We start from the raw sequence: 21,840 nt of genomic DNA on the forward strand, positions 1-21,840 counted from the left end.
AATTCTTGTTGAACCAGAATCTTAGCCAGAAAGTGGGTCCTGCTGACAACTGCCTGGAAGAGGAAAATGAAAGTAACAGACTGCCTGCTTGCCCTGTGGCCTTTCCTTCACAACTCTCCAGAATCCAGTGGTCAGGCCTGAGTTAGCAGCATATTTTTTGCCAGCAGTCACTAAATGCCAAAAAGGAGATTAATCTGAATCTTCTGCATCAGGTAACTTGACAATTGGGTTCCTAGGAATTGCTACAGAATGCACTAGAGCTTGGAATGAAATATCATGGGAAACAAGGCATCTAACTTGCGATCAAAGATGTATTAAATCACAGCTTGTCTATCTCCTGTAATTCTAGGTACTATAATTATGATCATAATTCTGTGGTTTTTTTCTCCAATTTCAAATAACTCAATAAATAAAACAACACGTTTTTACCTTCTGAAATTCTTACAACCCTGCAGTAAGTTAGGAAGCTACAGGAATTCCTACCTATTAAAAAAAATAATCAAGTAAATTGAAAACACCTTGTTATACCAATGCTCCTAATCTGGAAATACGGGACATCCACTCAAACACAAACCCCTCTACCTGCCTTGGGTCAATTTGTAAATGCAAAATAATTTAAAAAAGAATTTGTCCAATCTCTTTTGTTCTGATATTGCACAGACTGACCGAAGAGAAGCAGCACCAAAGTTCAGAGGATTGCAATATGGGGAGGTGAACATGGGATGCTCAGCAAAAACATACTACTCCTGGGAGTAAGATATTGGTAGTTTATTTAAGAAACTGCAAAATCACTTAGGATGTTATGACAGAATATTCCTGATAGGGCAGGAGCCATGCCAGTGATACAACAAGAGAGGACATTTTCACTGCACACAGTAATCTCTGCTGTGACACTATCCATAGGAAATTGCTGTAAATTACAGTAATTCTGGGGTTGATCATGGATCTAAGTAAGGAAAAAAACTCCATGGCTTTCAGTTCTTTGTCTTGCTTTGAGCAGCAGCACCTTTGATGGTTTTCAAAATAAAAGTGCAGCACATAATTGGAGCACCCTCCTTCCCTACCCTACATTAGGGCCTACCTAAACCATCATATTTGTGATCACCTGTATTAGGAATATTACATTTTACAAAATATTTAAGTTAAATGGCAGTAGTCCAAGACCAAAAGATAGCTTAAGGAATAACAAAGATTAGCATGCTATACAGAAATAAATAAATAAATAAATAAATAAATGGCTCAAGTCACATAAGCTTGTCTTCTCATTATTAACACGAGTATCTTTCCATGAGGAAGAAAAAACTCTTTTCAGTTCTGAGATACTGTGCATGTGAACTGCCTGATGCTGGAACTCACAGTGCAAACACAGAAGCTTACCTAAATCCTTCAAAAAGCATAACTAAACCCTGGAACAAGTTCTTAAGTATTTATTTTGAGGGACAGAAGAGGTCTTGAAATGAAACTGTCTACCAGGATAACAATGACTAATTAGCTGGCTTTGTCTTACTTCTGAATCACTCTTGGAAAAAGCAGAACCAAGAGAAGTTCCAATCACGGGACTAAGACTGCATCAGGGAAGACCTTGCAGACAGGCTGGTCAGGAGTTTCACCAATCTGGACATGTGTGAGTCTAAGTACAGTAACAGGCTCTCCTACCAGAATGGACAGAGAAGGAACAGACACAGTCCTCAAGACTGCTAGTCATGGAATCACCCCAAAATCAACTACAGCCCATATGAATCCACAAGTCACCAGGTGGCATCACACAGCAGAACTGTTCGTATCACTTACAGTATAATATGAAGGCAAACACACAGTTCTTTGGGTTTGTGACTCTGATCTGAAACACTGAGTATGAAATTAATATTCAGACTCCTCTAACATTCCTCTGTTGTTTAGGACAATAAATACAGCACAGACTGTTCCTTCTCTTAACAGCAGTTTTCTTGTGTTGTATAAATCACATGCTGTATGTTGCATGAATGCTCGTATCCAGAAATTAAAGACAGCAAAAATGAGAATAGAATTGACTAAGACAACAAAACAGTGAATTTAAAAATAAAATAAAATAAAATAAAGAAGTGCCTTAGGAAATCTCAGTTAAGTGAGGCTATGAAAGACCTACAGAACAATACCTACAGATTCAGTACTTCACCTTAGAGCAACTGAAAGTATCTGGCATTATCCACACACTTTGTCTATGAGCATGTGTGAGATGGAGAGTGCTAAAAACCTTTAGCACAAATGCTGGATATATGCATATGAAAATGCATAGCATGTATTTTCACAGGGAGAAATACACAGGTGCCTGGAATACCTGCATTATTTCCATGTGAATACTCTTGAGCCCTTGCAAGGAGCATCTCATGGCAGCACTGCTCTAATTAAGCAGACCACTTGTTCCCAAATACCATCATCACATCAGTATCACGAGACAGCAGTGAGTTTTAATGCAAATGCATCAAGAATGTCTATCATCAGAATCCTGAATTAAATGCTTAGGTACTGTTGTGTACCTAAGCACTAGGTTACTGCTCGGTGAAAAAAGAATGCTTAAAGGATACTCAGGGCAATCAGGCAACTAGACTTAGTTATCTGTTATCCATATAACCTAAATTAGGGGTGACACTTTCTGACATTTGTATACATACCCCTGGCAAAAAAAAAGAAAAAAAAGAAAAGAAGGAGAAGAGAAGGAGAAGAGAAGGAGAAGAGAAGGAGAAGAGAAGGAGAAGAGAAGGAGAAGAGAAGGAGAAGAGAAGGAGAAGAGAAGGAGAAGAGAAGGAGAAGAGAAGGAGAAGAGAAGGAGAAGAGAAGGAGAAGAGAAGGAGAAGAGAAGGAGAAGAGAAGGAGAAGAGAAGGAGAAGAGAAGGAGAAGAGAAGGAGAAGAGAAGGAGAAGAGAAGGAGAAACGAAGGAGAAACGAAGGAGAAACGAAGGAGAAACGAAGGAGAAACGAAGGAGAAACGAAGGAGAAACGAAGGAGAAACGAAGGAGAAACGAAGGAGAAACGAAGGAGAAACGAAGGAGAAACGAAGGAGAAGAGAAGGAGAAGAGAAGGAGAAGAGAAGGAGAAGAGAAGGAGAAGAGAAGGAGAAGAGAAGGAGAAGAGAAGGAGAAGAGAAGGAGAAGAGAAGGAGAAACGAAGGAGAAACGAAGGAGAAACGAAGGAGAAACGAAGGAGAAACGAAGAAGAAACGAAGAAGAAAGAAGAAAAAAAGAAGAAAAAAAGAAGAAAAAAAGAAAAAAGAAGAAAAAAGAAGAAAAAAGAAGAAAAAAAGAAGAAAAAAAGAAGAAAAAAAGAAGAAAAAAAAGAAGAAAAAAAGAAGAAAAAAAGAAGAAAAAAAGAAGAAAAAAGAAAAAAAGAAACAAAGAAAGAAAAAAGAAAAAATAAAGAGAAAAAAAAAAAAAAAAGAGGTGGAACTTGAAACACTCCAGCACTTCACTTTGTTTTACCATGGGAAAGAAACCAATTTCTTTTACAGAAATGCTGAAAGACAACTCCAAGAACATGATGAAATACACTTGACAGAGACCTAGACAAGCCAGTATGTGAACACAGCGTAGTGTAGACTTCCTATGTCACAGAATCACAGAAAGGAGGACAGCCATGTTGTATCAGCACCAGAACTGATCACTAGATGAAGACAATCTAGTCAGAATTTACTAGATCAGATGTAGCATAACTCTGTCTCACTTGTACTGCTCCTAGCTGGGGATCACATTGACAGTATTTGAAGTTACAGTACTACACACTGTCACCTACTGAAGACAAAGCTGAAGAGAGCTAAGTTACACATAAAAATAATGGGAACTCAAAACTGAAAATGAAATTTCTTGGATCTATAAATACATAAACTGGAGTTTAACACTGCAAAATATAACACAGTTCCTTAGAAGAGTCTGTAACTTGACACATCTCAGTGACAAACTGGGTTTTAAATCTTTTCCTCCTGTTGCCTCTCCTTATTTAACACATTTTGGAATTTCATGATACATTTCTCATTCCAAACTGATACTCTTCAGGGATAACCATTTAATATTATTTTTTTTAATACAGGAGTCTTAATGCTTAGACTTTTCTTTTTCCACTCAATTTTTTGTGCCCAAATCTGGCATAATTTTTAAAGGGACCTTTCCAAAAAAGAAAAAAATGCCAAAACATTAGTACCTTTATGACACTTCAAGGTTGTGCATCTGAATTTTTATTTGTGCAAACTCACTGATTGCTTCTAAGAATAAATTACTGCATACTTTGAATAGCAAAATTTGATCTTGGAAAAAAAAAAAAGTTTACTTTTTTGCTAAATCCCAGAAATCTGACTAAGTTAAGAAAGAAGACTTAAACTAGGGATTTATTTGATCTGAAAAAAAACAAGCCTGCACAGTTTTTGCGACAGGGCCCTGAGGAGAAAAAAGAAAATAAAAAAGACTAAGAGGGAATGTGGATGTGTCTGCATTCACTTACAATACCCAATAAGGTCTTATCACAGTTAGAAGACATCTAACGAAATAAAACTCTATGATTGAATTGGCAACTGCCTGTCAATCCAAGTAGCTGGCAGATATATGAATCCTAAGCCAGAAACAAGATGCAGATTTTTAAGCAAAGATGGTAACCACATGAAAAAACTTACCCATAAGTAAGCAAAATTCTCTGTCACTTGTAATCCCTGCATCAAAACTCTAAAGATTCTAAACTCTGCAATCAAGGTCAAAGATGTGTGACTCTGCATCTGATATAGGAGCCACCAGATACTCTTTGGATAGGAGAAAATAGCACAGAACGTGTAACAGTTGGCTAAAGGAGAAATAATTGACAAATTGTTTATATACAAATGGGAGTAACTCAGTATTTGCTCCAAGTTATGTCATAACAACCCAGCTGCTTGAAGTGTTCTTCTTGCCCTACCACAGCCCAATGTGTGTGCACATGCACACACACCTACTTGTCTTTACATCTTTTAATGAAGCAACACTTTAAGATTCTCTGTTCTTCTTTATAAAAGGAGAAATGTGAAATAATTTCCAAGTTTGATTTTGACAAGCACTGTGAAGATTTGACCCGTTTGCCATGAAAATATTGGAAGCGTTCTCATTTGTTTCCTGAAAGTGAGTACATACTAACAATACTTACCTCATAAACGTTGAACTGAGATTGCCCTCTTGACAACTCCCTGTAACTTGTTGTGAATTCCCCAATGAAATCGTGACTGTATTTAAGAAAAAAAAAAAAAGTTTTCAAATCAAACACACAGCATTTAATAATTTAAACATATATTTATGAAAAAGAAAAACAGCCAACATGAACTGACAAACAAGAAAGGAGCAATGGCAAAAAATATAATTTGCTTTAAAGTCTTTATTTTTGTGTTCTGTGTGTATCTGTTGTGGGTTCATGCTATTACTAATAAAAATGTAGAGGTGAAAAGCATTAGCTTAAACCTCTCTGATGGCTGCACAATGAGGACTAGGTTGTAAATTAGTGATCCAATGCCAATGTAAGCTTTCAGAATCTGTAAAGCTGAAGCTTTGGGATGCCAAAGACTAGCACCATTTTTTTCACTGGATTACCACTGGCACCACAGACTGAACTGGGAGCAAGACTATGTGAGAGAAAGGCAGATACTAAGAGTGTGAAAGGAGTAACCTAAAACAGAAAAGACCAGCCCTGGAAATCTGTTTAATGTGACACTGAATGGTACTTTTAAGAGGAAGATCCAAAGCTTGTTTCAGCTGCTATGTCTTCCCATCTGGGAGGAGAAAAGCAATCCACTGAGGCTACTCAGTATTAAGACACGACTGGAAAGCAGATCTTGAGCTAACACTAAAGCAGTGATTATCAAGGTTCTCCTTTCTAAATGCTATTCCTGCTCTGAGAATACTGTGCTATCACCCACATTTTGAAAACATCTTCGTCAATGCTTAACCAGGGGATGGCACACTGCCAAGGAGCCCCTGTGAGCAGGGTGGCCAGAGGGAAGGTAGAGGATGAAGCATCATTGAGAAAGGCAGCTGGGGTCAGGGAGCTGGGACACAGAAACCCCAAGGCTGCCAGAGTGACTGAACTGCAGATTTATATCTCAGTCAGGTACCCAGAATGGAAGTGATTGCAGAGGTGAGGGCCTGGCAGCTGGTGACACAACTCCCAGCAGTCACACGACCTCTTCCCATTTGCCACTCTTCCCAGCTGAACTTTCCTCACTGCTCTTCCAATTCCCATTTCCCCCCTGCCTCTGCCTCTGTCTGCCTCCCTCTGTTTTCTCAGTTGTTCCCTAACAAGGTGTTTTATCTCCTCTCCACTCTGCCTTCACACCTGGTGAGCCATGAAACAAGCTTTTATACCTTCCCTCTCATGGCAAACTAGAATATCAAGTCAAAATGTTATTACTTTTTTACTTGTAAAATTTGGTTTTAAGAAATACAGCATATTTCTAATTAAGCTATAAATATTTAAAGCAAATTTCAATAAATCTGAATGTTGCAAGAAGAGGAAAAATGGAAACAATACATAGCAACATGAAATTTTTTTCTTGATTTAATCATAATGAAGAATAAAAAACAACCCAAATACAAATCCTGCTTTCAGAAACCAACATGAATTCACAAAACATGTAAAACAACTAAAAGGTCCAGTCATCATGTAATGCACACAAAATAAGCAAAATATACTATAAGAAAGCTTGAAAAATACTGTATGGTAAAGATACTCCTAATAACTCAGATTCAGAAGGGACCACCTCTCATGAATCAATGCTGTTTTGGGATCAGAAAATTGTTTCCGGGAAGATAGACTAAGACTTTTGTCAAGAAATATATTTTGGAGGTATCATCCCTTTCGATTAAATGCTCTCCAAACTGCAATGACTATTTAACCAGGGAAACAGAGGAAACCATCCGTCCAGACAGAGTTCTGTATGGGCTCTGGCATATAAGGTGTATTTAACCTTGGGTAACAATAGCACTGGCAAAAACTGTACCTCAGTTGAAGAGGAACCTTTTCCTTTCCTAACAGTTCTTCCTTAAAGAATTTCCTTAAAATTTTCAAGTCAGCTTGTATATTTCAAAGGCAGAAATTCAAACAATAGCTCAATAGCTCCTTACAAACATGCTGTAGCAAACAGAGGAAACAAGCAGTTCCAGACTGGGCTATCTCAGGGGGAAAAAAAAAAAAATCTGCACTACTTAAATTAATTGTTTCTTTAATTCTAAGAGACACTCGAAAGGCTTCTTTCCTTGTGGCAATATGCATAGACTGACAAGAACTGAGCTAGACAGATATATCTCCTCTGACTAATCATGTTACAAAGGTATGAGGTATGGACTTACATAAGCAGTCTCAGAGCCCTCTGCACTTAGATCATCAACCTGAATCTTAACACTCAGTATTCAGAGGGATGTACATCCCTCCCCTAGGGCAGCTCTGCAAGATGCTAACAGTGCCTGTTGGACAACATCTGTTTTTGCCAGACATATAACTCGTTCAGAAAAACAAAGCATTGACCTCCCCCAGTATTCATGATCACGCTTCACCAAATGGATCTCTTTATTAGTTTCTGGATTGAGACTCTAGAGAAGTCACTCTCTTTGCCTTCCTAACACCAAGTATTCCTAGACTTAAAGACTCTTGTCTTCCGTGAGTGGCGTATCAGAAAACTGAATCAGAGACACTTAACACCTAGAATAATCAATGGAACCGTGTGTCCCTAAATCTGCCACTTTTGGCACTAAGTTCTGAAGTGCTGAAAATCACTCAAGGAAAAAAACAATGGAGGAAAGGACAATCATGACAGAAATATGTCAATGAGTAAGGGGAACTGTGCAATACTTAAAAAATCAACTACCTAGCTGGAGAAGGAGGATGAATACGGAGGACAAAAAATAAGGTAAGAGAGCCTAGAATCTGAGATTTACAATGTTTCCAGCAGTGTTTATATTCTCAGATGACTGTTACTGTGGCCCCAGGATACCATGGTAATATTTACAGTTTTAAGATAAAAAAAAACAAACCCATGTACTCTGCATAACAGCTCATAAACATCAAGACCATGAAACGGCTTTTGCACCACGTATGCTACGTAACAATTTATCTGAAATTAGTGAAAAAGCCTTCAGAGATAAATAAAACATTGTAGTATTGCTGATGTGAAGTTGCACATCATCTTATTTTTTCATTCTGTAAGATGTGTGTAGAGTCCCCAAAAGAATAATTGTCTCAAAAGCACCGCCCTGACAAACTGGACATGGTGCTCAGGTGTGGTCCTCATTTGATAAGCCACCTGGACCCTGTTCTCACAAGGAGAGCCTCTCCTTTGGCAGCCACCCTGACAGACACTGTCCTTACTCGGTAAGGAACAGTGGCTGGCAAGAGGAGCCCCGTGGAGGCACAGTGCCATCCTGCAGAACACCACTTTCCTGTTTAAGAACAGAGAGCATGCGTGAAAATATAGTTCATTGCTCGGGCAACCTGGATGGGGGACACCAAGTGATTACCTGGACCCTTGTGCCCCACCAACTCACTTCCAGAACATTCCCAAATCCAAGACTGAGTCTGTGCAAAGCAGGCCAAGCCTCACTCGGCGTGCGCACCTGCCAACCAAGGACCACAGCATCACGCCAAGTTCACTGCTGGATCGAAGGGTGGTGATATCTTTCCTATCCTCTCTCTCAGTTTCTAAAGTTCTTCTCAGCATATAGGGGTAACATAATTTACAATTTTGCAAAGTTTTCCCAGTTGTAACCTGTTGTTTTGAGAGTACCATTTTGCTAAGTTCTGCTAATTGTAATCGGTTGCTTTGACAGCGATATTGTTGTGTGTTATTTAACAAGCTTTACAATCTCAATTATAAGTAAAATAATGCTTTGTATAAGCCTCCTGGGTAATGGTCTTACTCTTAGAATACCACACAGAAAATTCCAGAGGTTACTCTCAGCAAATGGGTTACTAAAAGAGATTAAGAGAGGAGGACTGAATCTGAATCTCCCTGGGTCAACCCCCACCTCTGGGGAACTGTACCTGTGTCAATTTTGTGGGATGTGATATTTCATTTGGGCCCCACCTCTGGGGAGCTGTGCCCAGGCATGTGACAACATATCTGCAAGTATTTCAGTAATAAAAACAGTAAAAAAAACGCCACTCTGTTTCACACAAGCAAGTTCGTAAAAAAAAAACAACAGCTACATTTGTGACTTCTTCTAGCATCACATATTTTAGGATTTTTCAGAGATCTTAGAAGCAATAGAAGGTATCAATTAGAACAAGTGGTTCACATTTTGACAATTTTATTGCAAAAACTGGTTTGAGACAAACAAGAGTTTAATAATTAGTAGTGGTATCGTAACAAAGGTCCTATATTATCTTAAGGTAACCTTAAGGTCCTAAGGTACCTATATTACTTTATAGTAAAAAAATGTTAAGTCATATTTGAAAATAAATCAAAGCTAAAAATATATAATTACTCTTAACAATGTAATTCATGAACGTGACAGCAAGATGCTCAGCTCAAAGCACCCTGGTGTCATTTTCCCAAAGCACAGGTAACACAGAATGGGGAAGTGGGAAAAAACACTCAAAGTCAAGACTCAAGAAGTCAGAGTAAAATCAAGATTCAGAAATCAAGTATATGCACAGCAACGCTGCCTTTGATTGCAGAATAACCTGCAATATTCAGCATAACTTGCTTTGCTATCTAGCAGGCTCTCTGATAATCTTTCAAAGGTTTTTCTTGCCAAGACTGCACATTTCTGGAGTCCACAGATTTAGTTTGGTGAGGTCAACAGCTACTGTAACAACTGCTTATAAACAGAGTCCATTAAAAATGAAAAAAAAAAATAAACTGAGTAACAGCAGCATTGCAGAAAAAATTATAGACATTCTTGAATGGGATTCACTTCACTCTGGCAATGGCAAAGTTAAATTAGACACTTAGGTTCTAGATGCAATCACCAGTAAGCCATAGGTACCACTAAATAGCAATTTACTCCACTTTGCATGGATTCAATCAGACCATTTTCCTCTGTAAGCTACTTAAGTAACTTAAATTATTAGTTCAGTCTAGATGTCTTATTTTTTCACATTGTCTGAAGTTACATGAGATGACTGCTGCCTCATCTTTCTGAGGAATTTAACCAGTAAGATGTCAGTGTTCTGCCTGCTTCTAAATTTAAAAAAAGTAGAAAGCAAAAGGCAAAAAAATAAGACAATTAGAATAAAAAGAAATACAAAAATAAGAAAAAGAAAAAAAGAAATCAGAAATAGTAACCTTCACTTTTTATTTTTTAGGTATTAATTTTATGGGGATTAAGAGTGGTAAGTGAGCAAAAGCAGGTAATACTTTAAACTGTTTGGGAGAGCATAGAGGCTAATGATTGCCTGAATTCCATAGTATGCTGAAGATTTCACTCACAATTGCAGCTATACAATATTATTTGTGAGATTTCGTCCCTTTTTAAATCTTAACTCAGTTTCAGATTTTGGAGGAAATGGGCCAGTGCATGGGATTTGATACCCTAATAAAATATAATCTTTATTTTTCATTAACTTGGCAATATAATTATTCAGTGTTACACTATTTTAAAAAATAGTGTAGTCTATACAGAAAGTGTAAATATTTCAACTTTTTAAGGATTTGGCAAATCTAACTGAGGAACAGAGGATGTTATTAAAAATCATCTTTACAGTGATGAAGGGCTAATAGGGCTTTGTCAATATACATCCTTTTATTTTTAATTGCCAGAACATGCTATTTTGTGACTCTATATATATCTAATCAATATCTAATCAAAGAGGATGAATTTGCACTAGCAGGTACTTATAGAGGGTAAAGATGTGATATGAATAATTATAAATCAACAGGCTTCATGATGGAACCAAAAAGGCAAAAACATAAGCTGAAAATGGTTTTGGACCTTGTCGGCAAGGAAATGAATGGCAGCACAGCATAAATTTGCCTATTATGCTTACAAGATTAGCAATATTTAAGACACTACTGTACAGTAAATAATATAATATTTTTTAAGTATGCCCCAAAATATGTGCATATTCATATATATATATAAAAATAAAATTAAAATTAATATGAAATAATTAAGACAGACCGACTTAACAATAAATAGAAATTCACATATTCTTGTATCACATACAAGTTCTAGTGAGTACAGTTTCTGAACCTAAATATTAAGACAAAAGCTAAAACATTTTTAAAAGAACAAAAGCTATCAATCTGGTCTGATAAAAATAATGATATAATCTTGTTTGTCAACATAAAGACAATTTAAAAGGCTAATTTCTTCAGAAAAAAGTGCACTCTTGAATAATCACAGATTGCCCCACTTGAATTTAGCAACAGAAATTCCACATACATTCCACCATCCTCTTTCTAGCAACTGAGTTATTGAAACCCCAGGTCTCCCAACTCTAGAGTGCATAATGTTTTGATGAAGACAGGCCTGGAAACAAACATTCAAAGCCAATCTGAAATTATGCTAATTAATAGGTAGTTTTCACATTGCAATATCTAGGCAACCATGAAGTAGCACTTGCTGGCTCAGGCATTTTACCGTATTTGAAAAGCAACAGTTTATGAAGCACTGTTTTACGCAAAAGAAAGCAGATTATAAAATGGATTATCTCTCCCTTTTGAACGTACATCAACAGATTACATAATGAGATTCATGAAACTGATCTTACAGATCACAGAGCATTCCACTGTGCTTGTTCCCTGTATGTATATACACACATCCTGTTCGAAACGGGCTAACACAGCAGCACTTAACACAATTGCAAAACAAAACAGAACTGTAGTCCAGCATTTTTTAATTTTTTTTTTTTCCAGTACCTGTACCTCTAAATATCAATAAAGTCCATTCTTTAGTTCTATTCTGGCCACTATGTATTTCTACATTTTAAAACATGTATAAATATGCATGGATAACCATGAAGTTTAACAACAGAATTAATGTCTTACCTTCCATCTCTATCCCAATCATACACCTCTACTTTAATTGTCCTAGAAAACAAACAAACAACCCTATTAAAACTTATATTCTCTGGTTTCTTTTATAAATTATTCTTTAAACCTTAAAATATTATCCAAGTTTTTAAGAGATTAACAAACTGAAACTTATTGTGAAGGTTTCTTTGGTAGATGCTATTATTTGGAAAAGGGATACCTACTGTGGATTAGTAACATCTTACAGAAAAAAAATAACATATCCATACTTGAGAAAAAGTGTGCAGGGATTGAGAGGGCCCTTCATAGAACAAAATTATTAAACAGCAAAGTACAGACTAAAAGTAACGTTCACAATCCAAAAAAGCATATTTTAAACAGTAAGGAATTCTAGTCCATACATTTTTGTTTTTAAATGAAAATAACTACTGCAGAATACAATAAAACTTCAATCTGGTGGACAGCATTAACCTCTTCTAAACACTGTGCAGTGGTGACAAAAGAAAACTGTGTGAGATCCATTTGAGATTTTGTGAAGGCCTTTCACATCTTCACATACTGGTATTTTATGCTCTCTGCACTACTATTTTATCTTAAAGGACACAGTTTAGAGGATGGGTTGTCCAATTAAAAAAAAAATGTTTAATTTTAAAAAAATCAAGGATAGAGAAAGGTGGACTTTAGGATAACTGTGTCTTAAAACTTTTATGCAGAAAATAACTAAGTGCTACTCTCATTTTGAGAGAAAAAAGAAAACAAAAAGATTAGAGATACGAAATATTACTTCAATATTGATATCCCTGAAATCTCATCCTTGTGAGGGCTGAAAACATTGTATTATTATATAGTTTAAGAAAAATTAATACAAAACTGGCCTTTTCACAATGAAAAAGTGGACAGAGCTCACTCAGAAGCATACACTGACTGAAGATTTAATATCTCCAAAACCAGAATGAATGTTTACTGTAATATATTCTTATCAATGACATTATTCCCACCTTTCACATAGTCCCAGTTTCAAACAGGATAGAGCTCATTTTATTCCTAGCAGCTGGTATAGTGCTTTGTTTTGGATTTAGTATGAGAAGAATGTTGGTAACACAATATTTTAGTTGTTACTAAGTATTGCTTGTACCAAGTCAAGGATTTTTCAACTCCCCATGCTTTGCTGGGCAAGGATGTGCACAAGAAGCTGGGAGAAAGCAAGGCAAAGGCAGCTGACCCAAACTGGCCAAAGGGCATTCCATAACATATGACATCATATTTAGTATATAAATGGGGAAGACTTGGTTGGGGGTGAGACTGCTGCTCAGGAGGTAGTTGGGCCTCAGCCAGCAGGTGGTGAGCAACTGTGCGGTTCATCACTTACTTTGTATATTATTATTTATTATTATTATTAGTCCTCTTCTTTTCTGTTCTATTAAATTTTATTTCAACCCACGTTTCCCTTTCTGATTCTCCTCCCCATGCCACTGTGTGTGACCCTTGCTTGTTGGCTGCCATTAAGCCACGACACTTATCTATCACAAAACCCAGAACACCAACATTTGATCTGTGAGACTATAATTATCTGAAAGAGACTTCTGCGGCCTGTGTTTTAATGTATTAACATGCCAAGCTTACGAATCAACTGGTTAAAAACATGATATAATTACCATGTTTTTCAAAGATGGATCCTTTTACATGGGATCCCTGAAAATTTTAAACTGGATGGTGATGATGATGACAATTATTACCTTCTGGGTTTCTCACCTACTTTCCTATACATTTTAAAGGCTTTCATTTATCAGCATCCTCTGACGTTACAATGTTAGCCAAGGAAGACAGTTCATCCTTGTTTTTAATTGAAACATTAAAAATACTTGTACACACCAGTAACAATGACCATTCTTCAAATTAGTCTTTTCTTTCTAACTGTTTCTTAATCACAGCATAGAAAGCAAATAATTCTTTTCCAGAAATCACCGCTAACATTTCCTACAAATTTAGCATATGGGCTTTATTTTTCTAACTTCTTTAATGTGACAAATTATTTTAAACACATATTATCCTTTCAAAATGCTGCTAAAATAACCTACATAACATCAGGAACTGAATCGCATAGAAATACTTCTATGTAAAAGAAAACATGAGTTAGGGGGAAAAAACTGTACGTGCAAAGAAAGTGCCACCTTGAGCTTACCGGTCATAGTCTCCGTTACACAGTGCTCTGACAGAAATCTTGAACGCCTGCCACACTGGATTTAATGTATTTTTTATGACTTCTGTTTTGTGGCAGATTGTAAAACTGTAATTAAAAAAAAAAGATACCTTTTGCATTTATTTACTTCTTTTTTTGTGTGTCAGCAATCATGGAATCAAATCAGCTGTAATCTGTATTCACTCGCACAATGTCCGTATAAAATTTAAGATAAGAAAAAAAGAAACACAGTGAATTCAGAGAAAAGAGAGAACTGAAGAGGGCAGAACTGTTTGAGAGAGATTACTGGGTGATAAAGAACTCTAACCCCAAAGTTTTTTACCAAAAACTTTGACAAGAATTACAACCATTCAGTGAATTTTTTCAGGTAAGAGTGTTCTCCACCTCACTGTTCAAACAGGCCTTGCAAAGCCAGGAATCAGTCAGAGATCCAAGAAGAAAGTGGTCTGGTAAGAATGTGACTATTGCTTTGCAATTAAGAAACTGAGCCAAGAGCATTATGGCTTTCTGATGCTTGTTTCCTGGTTTATGATTTTTTAAGCAAGGCTATCTCAGAGAAAACATAATCCTCTGTGAGATCCCAATTTCACCTCCTCTCAGATGAAATATAACCAATTGTTTCAATACATTCTGCTTTCTATAAATGAGGCAAAATTGAAACACTTCTTTTGAATCCTCATCTTGGGAAATCAATTGTTCAAAAGAAAATAGAAGGCATGTCACTGGTGAAATCGTTAATGAAATTCTATATACAGATGTAACTAAAGTTGTCCTTTGTGAGAATATCTTCCTCATGTTCCAAAGGCCTATGTTTTTATCCTGGCTATGATTCCAAAGGCATTCTTGAACCTAAGAGACAGAAGAGGCAACATCTTTCTGCCCACAGGTGCAGAAGTACTGTCCCAACCTCCTGTTGGATTCAGAAGACCAGTGAAGAATCAGTGGCTCACTGCTCACCTCTTGGAAGAAAGTGGAGAAGCACAGCACTCAAGGCCAAGAGAAACTGCACACACCAGCACTTTCAGTAATGCCCAGAGAAATTCCACTAATGACCTTCACGCCACTCACAAAGGAGCCATAACTCCTCCAGGCTTGCAATTTAAGATATTCAGCATTTATTCGAGAATCTGTTACTATAAGCTGCCTCCAAGAGGAAAAGAGCAGGGAACAGACACACATATACCCATACACAGCTTCAAGTTAACATCTGCTCCAGTTAAGCTACTGAAATATATACGTATCATATATGTCTGGTGTTTGTTTTGATACAATGTTATAGGTGAGGACTGTCAGTTTCCCAGAAGACATAACCTGCTAGTAGACTCACACACAAGCACTGTCTTAACCAGAAGTCAGCATGTCAAGTCCTAGCAGCAGAACAGGACAGATTAACCTACTTCAACAAATTAAAGCATGAATGTAGCAAACAGCCATTTGTAAAAAAAAAACAACAAAAAAAAACCCACAAACCAAACAACAACAAAACCCCCCCCACAAACCCAAACAATTCTATTTAAGGTATTTTTTAATTATTTCCTAGAACTCAGTCAAAAAGGTAAATGATATTTCCAAATTCACAGTATAAAATGTTTTTACCTAAAATAATTTATAAGCATTAGCATATTCTGCAGCTACAGTTTTCTTTGATAATTCTATTTAATTTAAAGGCATGCTATGTCTTAGCAGAAGTCATGCTATTTAACTATTTTCATTACAATCAATTTTCATAGTGCTCCTTATTTATCATACATTTAACTCTTCAAAATTTGTTAAGAGTATTTATTTGTTAAAATAGTTTGTCCTGTACTGCATAACATGACATACTTAAATCCAACAAACATAAAACAGACACAGCTTAATCTGGCTTATACATATATATATATAAATAAAAGAAAATTATATTATCATCTGCAAATAAAGAAGTTGCCTGCTCTTTAGCATCTGAAATATTTAACAGGCATTTACCTGCCATCTTCATTGCTTCGGTGAAACACAAGGAAAGGATCAGATTTCCCAAAGAAGTCCTTCTTGTCTAATTTGTTTGCACAAAATTGCATTAAAACTGAATCCTGAAGTAGGTAATACAGAAAAATTAGATACAATACACAGTTTACTACACTATAATAATAATAATTAAAAAATCATTGCTAACAACCAAACATATAGAACACAAAATAAATTAGGGGATCTGCTTTCTAGATGCCCTCATCCCCTTCAGTGATTGTGGACTAGTCACCATTTATGTAAAATTGGAGTGGTGTGAATCTGGAAGAACATGAAAGCCTTGCAAGGCATCAAGTATTGTCTTAACTAAAAGGGAAAGAAAAAAAAATCCTGTTCTGATTATGGATTTAATGACATATTTGTGACTTTAAAATAACATGTTACAACTGGGATAAAAATGCCAGTCTTGGAGGATAAACCCAGAATACCAGGAAAAAATTGCCTTTGAGTCTCTTTTAAGGTTACCAGTAAATGCTTGGGATGATGGCAAACATTTTAAGAATGGTAGGGGCTTAACTTCCTACAAATGCAGAAGCACAACTTCTGCAGGAAAGCAATTAAATTATTTACCCATTTTGTCATCTGATAGAAGTGTGAACACTGTGATCATGTAATACATAAAAAAGTTTGAGTCAATGTAAAACGAAGGGGAAAGAGGCATTTTCCATGACCCTACTTATCAATCATACTAGTAACACAGGAATCTTCTACTGCTAAATGGCAGTTAATGAGACTGAGTTAGTGTAGCCCATGTGCAGGACTGGCAGGTTGCCTGGAAAAGATAAATAAGATTGGAGCCTGTGTGCTATTCAACTATACCAATATTGCACTTCTGGAGAGAAAGAATATAAACTTGACCAAACTGGAAATAAGGCACAAAATTAAGGATTTATTTTTACTTCAAATATCTAATGAACTTAAGAAAATAAGGCCTAAACAGATTAGCTATCACATATATTAGTAAAAAGAGAAACGTGACTATTGCATAAATAGCAAAAAACCAACCACTTATGACATTCTAAAAGTTAGAAGATACAGAAAACGCAAAGCATTACCTCCTCAACACTGTCAAATTACAGAAACTCAGGCATTAAAACAAATCTCTTCAAGCTTCAAGGTATTTTTGTAGGCTTATGCCTGTCTAGATCCCCTGTACATCCTCATCAAATGTCTGATACTACTGCTTTCTTCATTTAAGATTTGCTATCTTGGAATTGCAAACTCTTCAAAGATAGAGCCTAAATCCCCATCCAATATATACCATGCTTTGTCAAACTGTCCCCCTCCTCAGATTCCGACCAGTCTTTATCACTCCTTCCCTGGAAGTGTTCAAGGCCAGGTTGGACAGGGTTCTGAGCAACCTGGTCTAGTGGGAGGTGTCCCTGCCAATGCGGGGGTTGGATCTATATGAACTTTAAGGTGTCTTCTAACCCTAGCCATTCTATGATTCTATTGTATCTATAATCCTTCCTTATTCTTCCTTTCAGTCTCTGCTTCCCTACAATTTACAGGTTGCTGCTAGCTCATTCAGTGCTGGGAAGCAACAGAGCTGGCCTGGCTACCCAGTGCTTTCTGACCAGGCCTCCTCTTCTGTCCAACCCACTTCTCCATGAACCCCAGGAGGGGGAGAAGCAGGGACACTCATGGGGAATGGTCATGACCACACCATGTCTCTCCCCTCAACTGGTCATATTCACAACTGCCCTGATATTCTTCTGTTTTCTATTGAGTAAGTAGGCACCTGTCAATTGTAGGCCATGAAAGTCTTGAGTTTCTTCAAAGAAAAACATTTAAGCTCTTCTTTTATGGCAATTCTTTGAAATACCTTTCTAGGTTTTTTCCAATAAACATTAATTTCATATTTTTAAAATAATATGACTCACTATTAGCATAAAAACTTTCAATTATAAGGTTAAAATCCTTTTATTTGATGTTCATGTAATGCCAATATTCCTTAATGGAAATATCATTCCATGGCTGAAACAAATGGATCTTTGTTAAAAAGAAGACATTAAGAGATTAAAATGTGATTAATTACTTGGGGAAATAAAGACTAGCTTTAAAACTCATCTAAGAATCAAAATCTTTATTCTTCATACTGTTTCCTGCTTCTTTCTGATTCTTCTATATAAAAACTGACAGTAACTGATAGGAAAAAAATATCGTAACTTCTTAAATATATCACAAAATGCAATTTTGTACATAATACCTCTGACAATCTGATGCAGTGTAAATCACAAAATAATTTTCATTTTATTTTTCAAAAAGCAATGAAGACACTTACTCGGCAACAGCCCAGTTCCTCTGCTGTTACTATGACAGTTCCACATTTCTTCCCAGGAATCCCTCTGCAAGGAAATACATCACCTCAGTTCCTCAATATCATTAATGAAAGTTGCACTGACGCAGATAAGCATAAGGGAAGCTTTCAGTTCACAAAACTGATGGAATGCTACACAGTTCCCCTTTTCTGTCACTTGTCCTGTGTTAAAAAAGTTGATTTACCCTAAGTGAACTGATAAATGAGTTGCATATGTATTCTAACTAGCAAGAAACAAATCAGTTTCAATTTTAAAATTCAGTTTTAAAGGAAACAGCATACAATGTTTAAATGGGATGAAATTACAATCGCAGAATTCTATTTTCCACCCTCCCATTGATGTTTTATTTAGAGATTATTCTACAACTTACTGATATGTGAAAAGCATATTTTTGCAAATTTTCCTTAAACAAAATACTGAGAGTATATTTAAAACTATAAGCCACCCTTATCGGACAACATTCTGAAATGTTTCTGAAGACACATAATAATCTCACCATTGAATCAGATTCAGTAGTTGTAAAATAAATTATAATTCACCCAGACAGAAATAAAAAACATGCTGCTGCTGCAACATCAGAAAGCACAAAACAGATAATTAGAATAAAGAACAATATAGGAACAGAAAAGCCACTCATAATGTGATAAGATTCAGTGCCACCAGCTTTCTGGGAGTGGGGAAGGGAGGGAAATACAAATATTGAGATGCAACTTTTTGCATACTGTGAAGGAGAAGTTCTGCAATACCCTAATGTCTATTATTGTACCCATTAGCACACACCTTGGCAATTCCTTCTAGAACTTTTTTCAAAACTGATTTTATTGCTTAGTCTTATTTTATTTCTAGTTTTTATTTCTTTATGTCTGTCTTCTAAATAATTATTTTAATAAAATTAGTTTCCAATAAGACATAAACGTAAACTTATAGTTTCAAACTCTATATCTTTAGTTTTTATTAGAAAACTAGAGGGCACTCCTGCTCTGTTTTGACAAAACACTAACATAAACACTTATTTTGCTTATTAGTTTCCTTAATCTTTTTGGAATTTTTTACAATGCTTTACAACTTTAATTAAGTGCACCAAGACTGTGGCAGAATAAAGAACTGGTGGAAAAACAGTTCTTAGAAGAAGATAACAGGTTAGAAGTTTTTAATAGAGGAGCAAATACTGATTCACATTTATGCAAGTTCACTGAAAGTCATGTTTTGAAGATGATGTATAAGTTGAAGGAACACACCAGGGAATGCTGTTCCTAGACCACTGCAGTCATTTGCCAGTAATCAGAGAGCCCAGACCTCCTCACTGCAATGTGTTAAGTCTGAATTTCACAAGTAAAACAGTGGATAGGTGAAGTATTCAAGTTTTTGTTGTGAAATGTTAAAATTATGTTTTAAATACATACAAAGGTTATGACACTCTTTCAATTAATGTGGTGTGAGTTCTAAGGTACAAGACTTAAGACCAAAAAGGAGAATTTTAATCAAATAAGGGGAAAAAAGAATCTTGTCATTCCAAATGTAACACAGTATGATTCAGTTTTATCAGCATCCTCAAGCAGTAGGATTAAAAACCTGTCACCCTTCAACAGCTCCAGGCTGAAAATTACCCATTTTAGCCTCTGCAGCAACGGGATATTGAAATAGAAATCTCAGATTTTTGAAAGATGAAAAAAGCTGCATTTTTTCTCTTGAACAATATTTCTTGACGCTTCAGAAACTTCTGATATTTTATTGTAACAGCAGCAGTAGAAAAGACTTAGTTATCAGGGTTACATTGACCTTACATGGTAAAATGTTTCAAGAAGCAAATGACCTTGACCCTGGCTTTGATAGGGAAAGAAGAAATAGAAATTTCAGAAGTGTAATTAAAAAACCATAAGTTCCCACAACAGAAACACCACAATTTTATAAGTTGAGCCAACTCAAATAGAAAGCCCCAATAGCAGAATTACCATTACCTGAACCAAAAGACTTCCTGCTGAAGTATTTGAGCCCAGTCAACTGTGCCATTAGGGACATACTTAAGACATAGTCTGGGCGGTGACAGTACTTTGAAGAAAAAGCATCAAACATTTTCTTTAGTATGAAAAGTAAACTAGATTTATCCCACTGCCAAAAGATTACTGAGTCAGATATAGACTGTGACAAATACAACTCTGATCACTTCCTGAAGAGCTGAAGGCCTGAAGTAAACTGGTGATAAGCAAGCCCTACAATCTGGTCACCAAACTGTTGCCATTTGATAGAGAACCTTGTGTCACCCTGCCCACAGTTATAACACACAGCAGTCAAGACCTGCCTCTCTCAAACTGAGATTCACACATGAAGACATTTATGCAAAGACAGGCTTCATCTCATCTTACAAAGGCCAAGGGATGCCCAATCCCAATAGACACAAATTTCTGGAATTATCACTCTGAAAGATGAGGTAAACTGGAGAGGCAATCCCCTAAAGATACGTGTGTGGGTACATTTTAGAAAAAAGGAATTCTTTATTGTTCAGTAGACATGATATGTACACACCGTACAGTCATATCTGAATGCAATTGGGGTAAGGTTTGGCTTGATGTATCACCAAGGTTCTCAAGGACATATGCCTCCTAAAAGGAGGATAATATTGCTATGATGGCTAGCAAAGAGGTGAAATGCTTAATCAAGATTAGCACAGAATTTCTCGACAGAACAAAAAGTTATCATAATTCTGGTACTAAATACTCTACCAGGCAACCTCTACAGTTTGTGACACTATTAAATATGAAAATGAATATGCATGCTTGCCTTGAGACTAAAAGCATGAAAAACGTACTGGACTACTTGCAGACAGTGAAGTGTTTGTTCTCTTACAAATTCCCTTACAAACCATTAAGAAAAAAAATCCTTAAATGCAAAGTCAGTACCCTGACAAAAACTTCAGTGCTCACAGATCAGCCAAATAAAAAGACCTCTAACTAGCAATAATGCCTCGAGAGAAAATAACAAAATCAATTTGAGCTTATCACTGTATGAAAATAGACAATTTGGAAATTCAGCATTACAGATCAGTCCTTCCCATTGCCACGGCAATACTGATTAATATTACCTTGAAGATGAGCATGTAAGAGTTCCACCTGTTTAAATCCAGAATGCAGTGTCCCTGCCCATCTTCTTTAAGGAATAGCTGGCATGGAGCTGCTCTGGAATTGGTTCCATAGCACTGAAGTGATGATAAGGAATTTATGTTCAGACAAGCAATTTCTCAGGGTAGGTTTCTCTGGAAAGGGTTACAGATCAGCATTTGTGGCATAATAATGACACAATCTGTGTTGCATAATCACTGCAACTCCCAACACTCAGGTGCCCGACACTCAGAGAAAATGTGCCAGTCT

At 36.4% G+C, this 21,840-nt stretch overlaps 1 protein-coding gene across 8 annotated transcripts in view; it reads right to left on the reverse strand.

Annotated features, from left to right (window-relative positions):
• Positions 1–21,840, reverse strand: part of CPNE8 (copine 8) — a 90,362-nt gene that overhangs the window by 26,773 nt on the left and 41,749 nt on the right. For 7 of the 8 annotated variants that reach the window (XM_051629987.1, XM_051629993.1, XM_051630003.1 and 4 more), the window contains 5 exons: positions 18,439–18,502; positions 16,116–16,219; positions 14,133–14,237; positions 11,966–12,007; positions 5,137–5,212 (listed from right to left, as the gene is read on the reverse strand). In XM_051629987.1, the coding sequence (XP_051485947.1) occupies positions 5,137–5,212; positions 11,966–12,007; positions 14,133–14,237; positions 16,116–16,219; positions 18,439–18,502 (391 nt within the window). Of the gene's footprint in view, positions 1–5,136; positions 5,213–11,965; positions 12,008–14,132; positions 14,238–16,115; positions 16,220–18,438; positions 18,503–21,840 lie in introns of those variants that run through there. The other variant, XM_051630049.1, reaches the window with a different exon arrangement.

This window comes from Apus apus, chromosome 1 (genome assembly GCF_020740795.1).
Source record: "Apus apus isolate bApuApu2 chromosome 1, bApuApu2.pri.cur, whole genome shotgun sequence".
NCBI lineage: Eukaryota > Metazoa > Chordata > Aves > Apodiformes > Apodidae > Apus > Apus apus.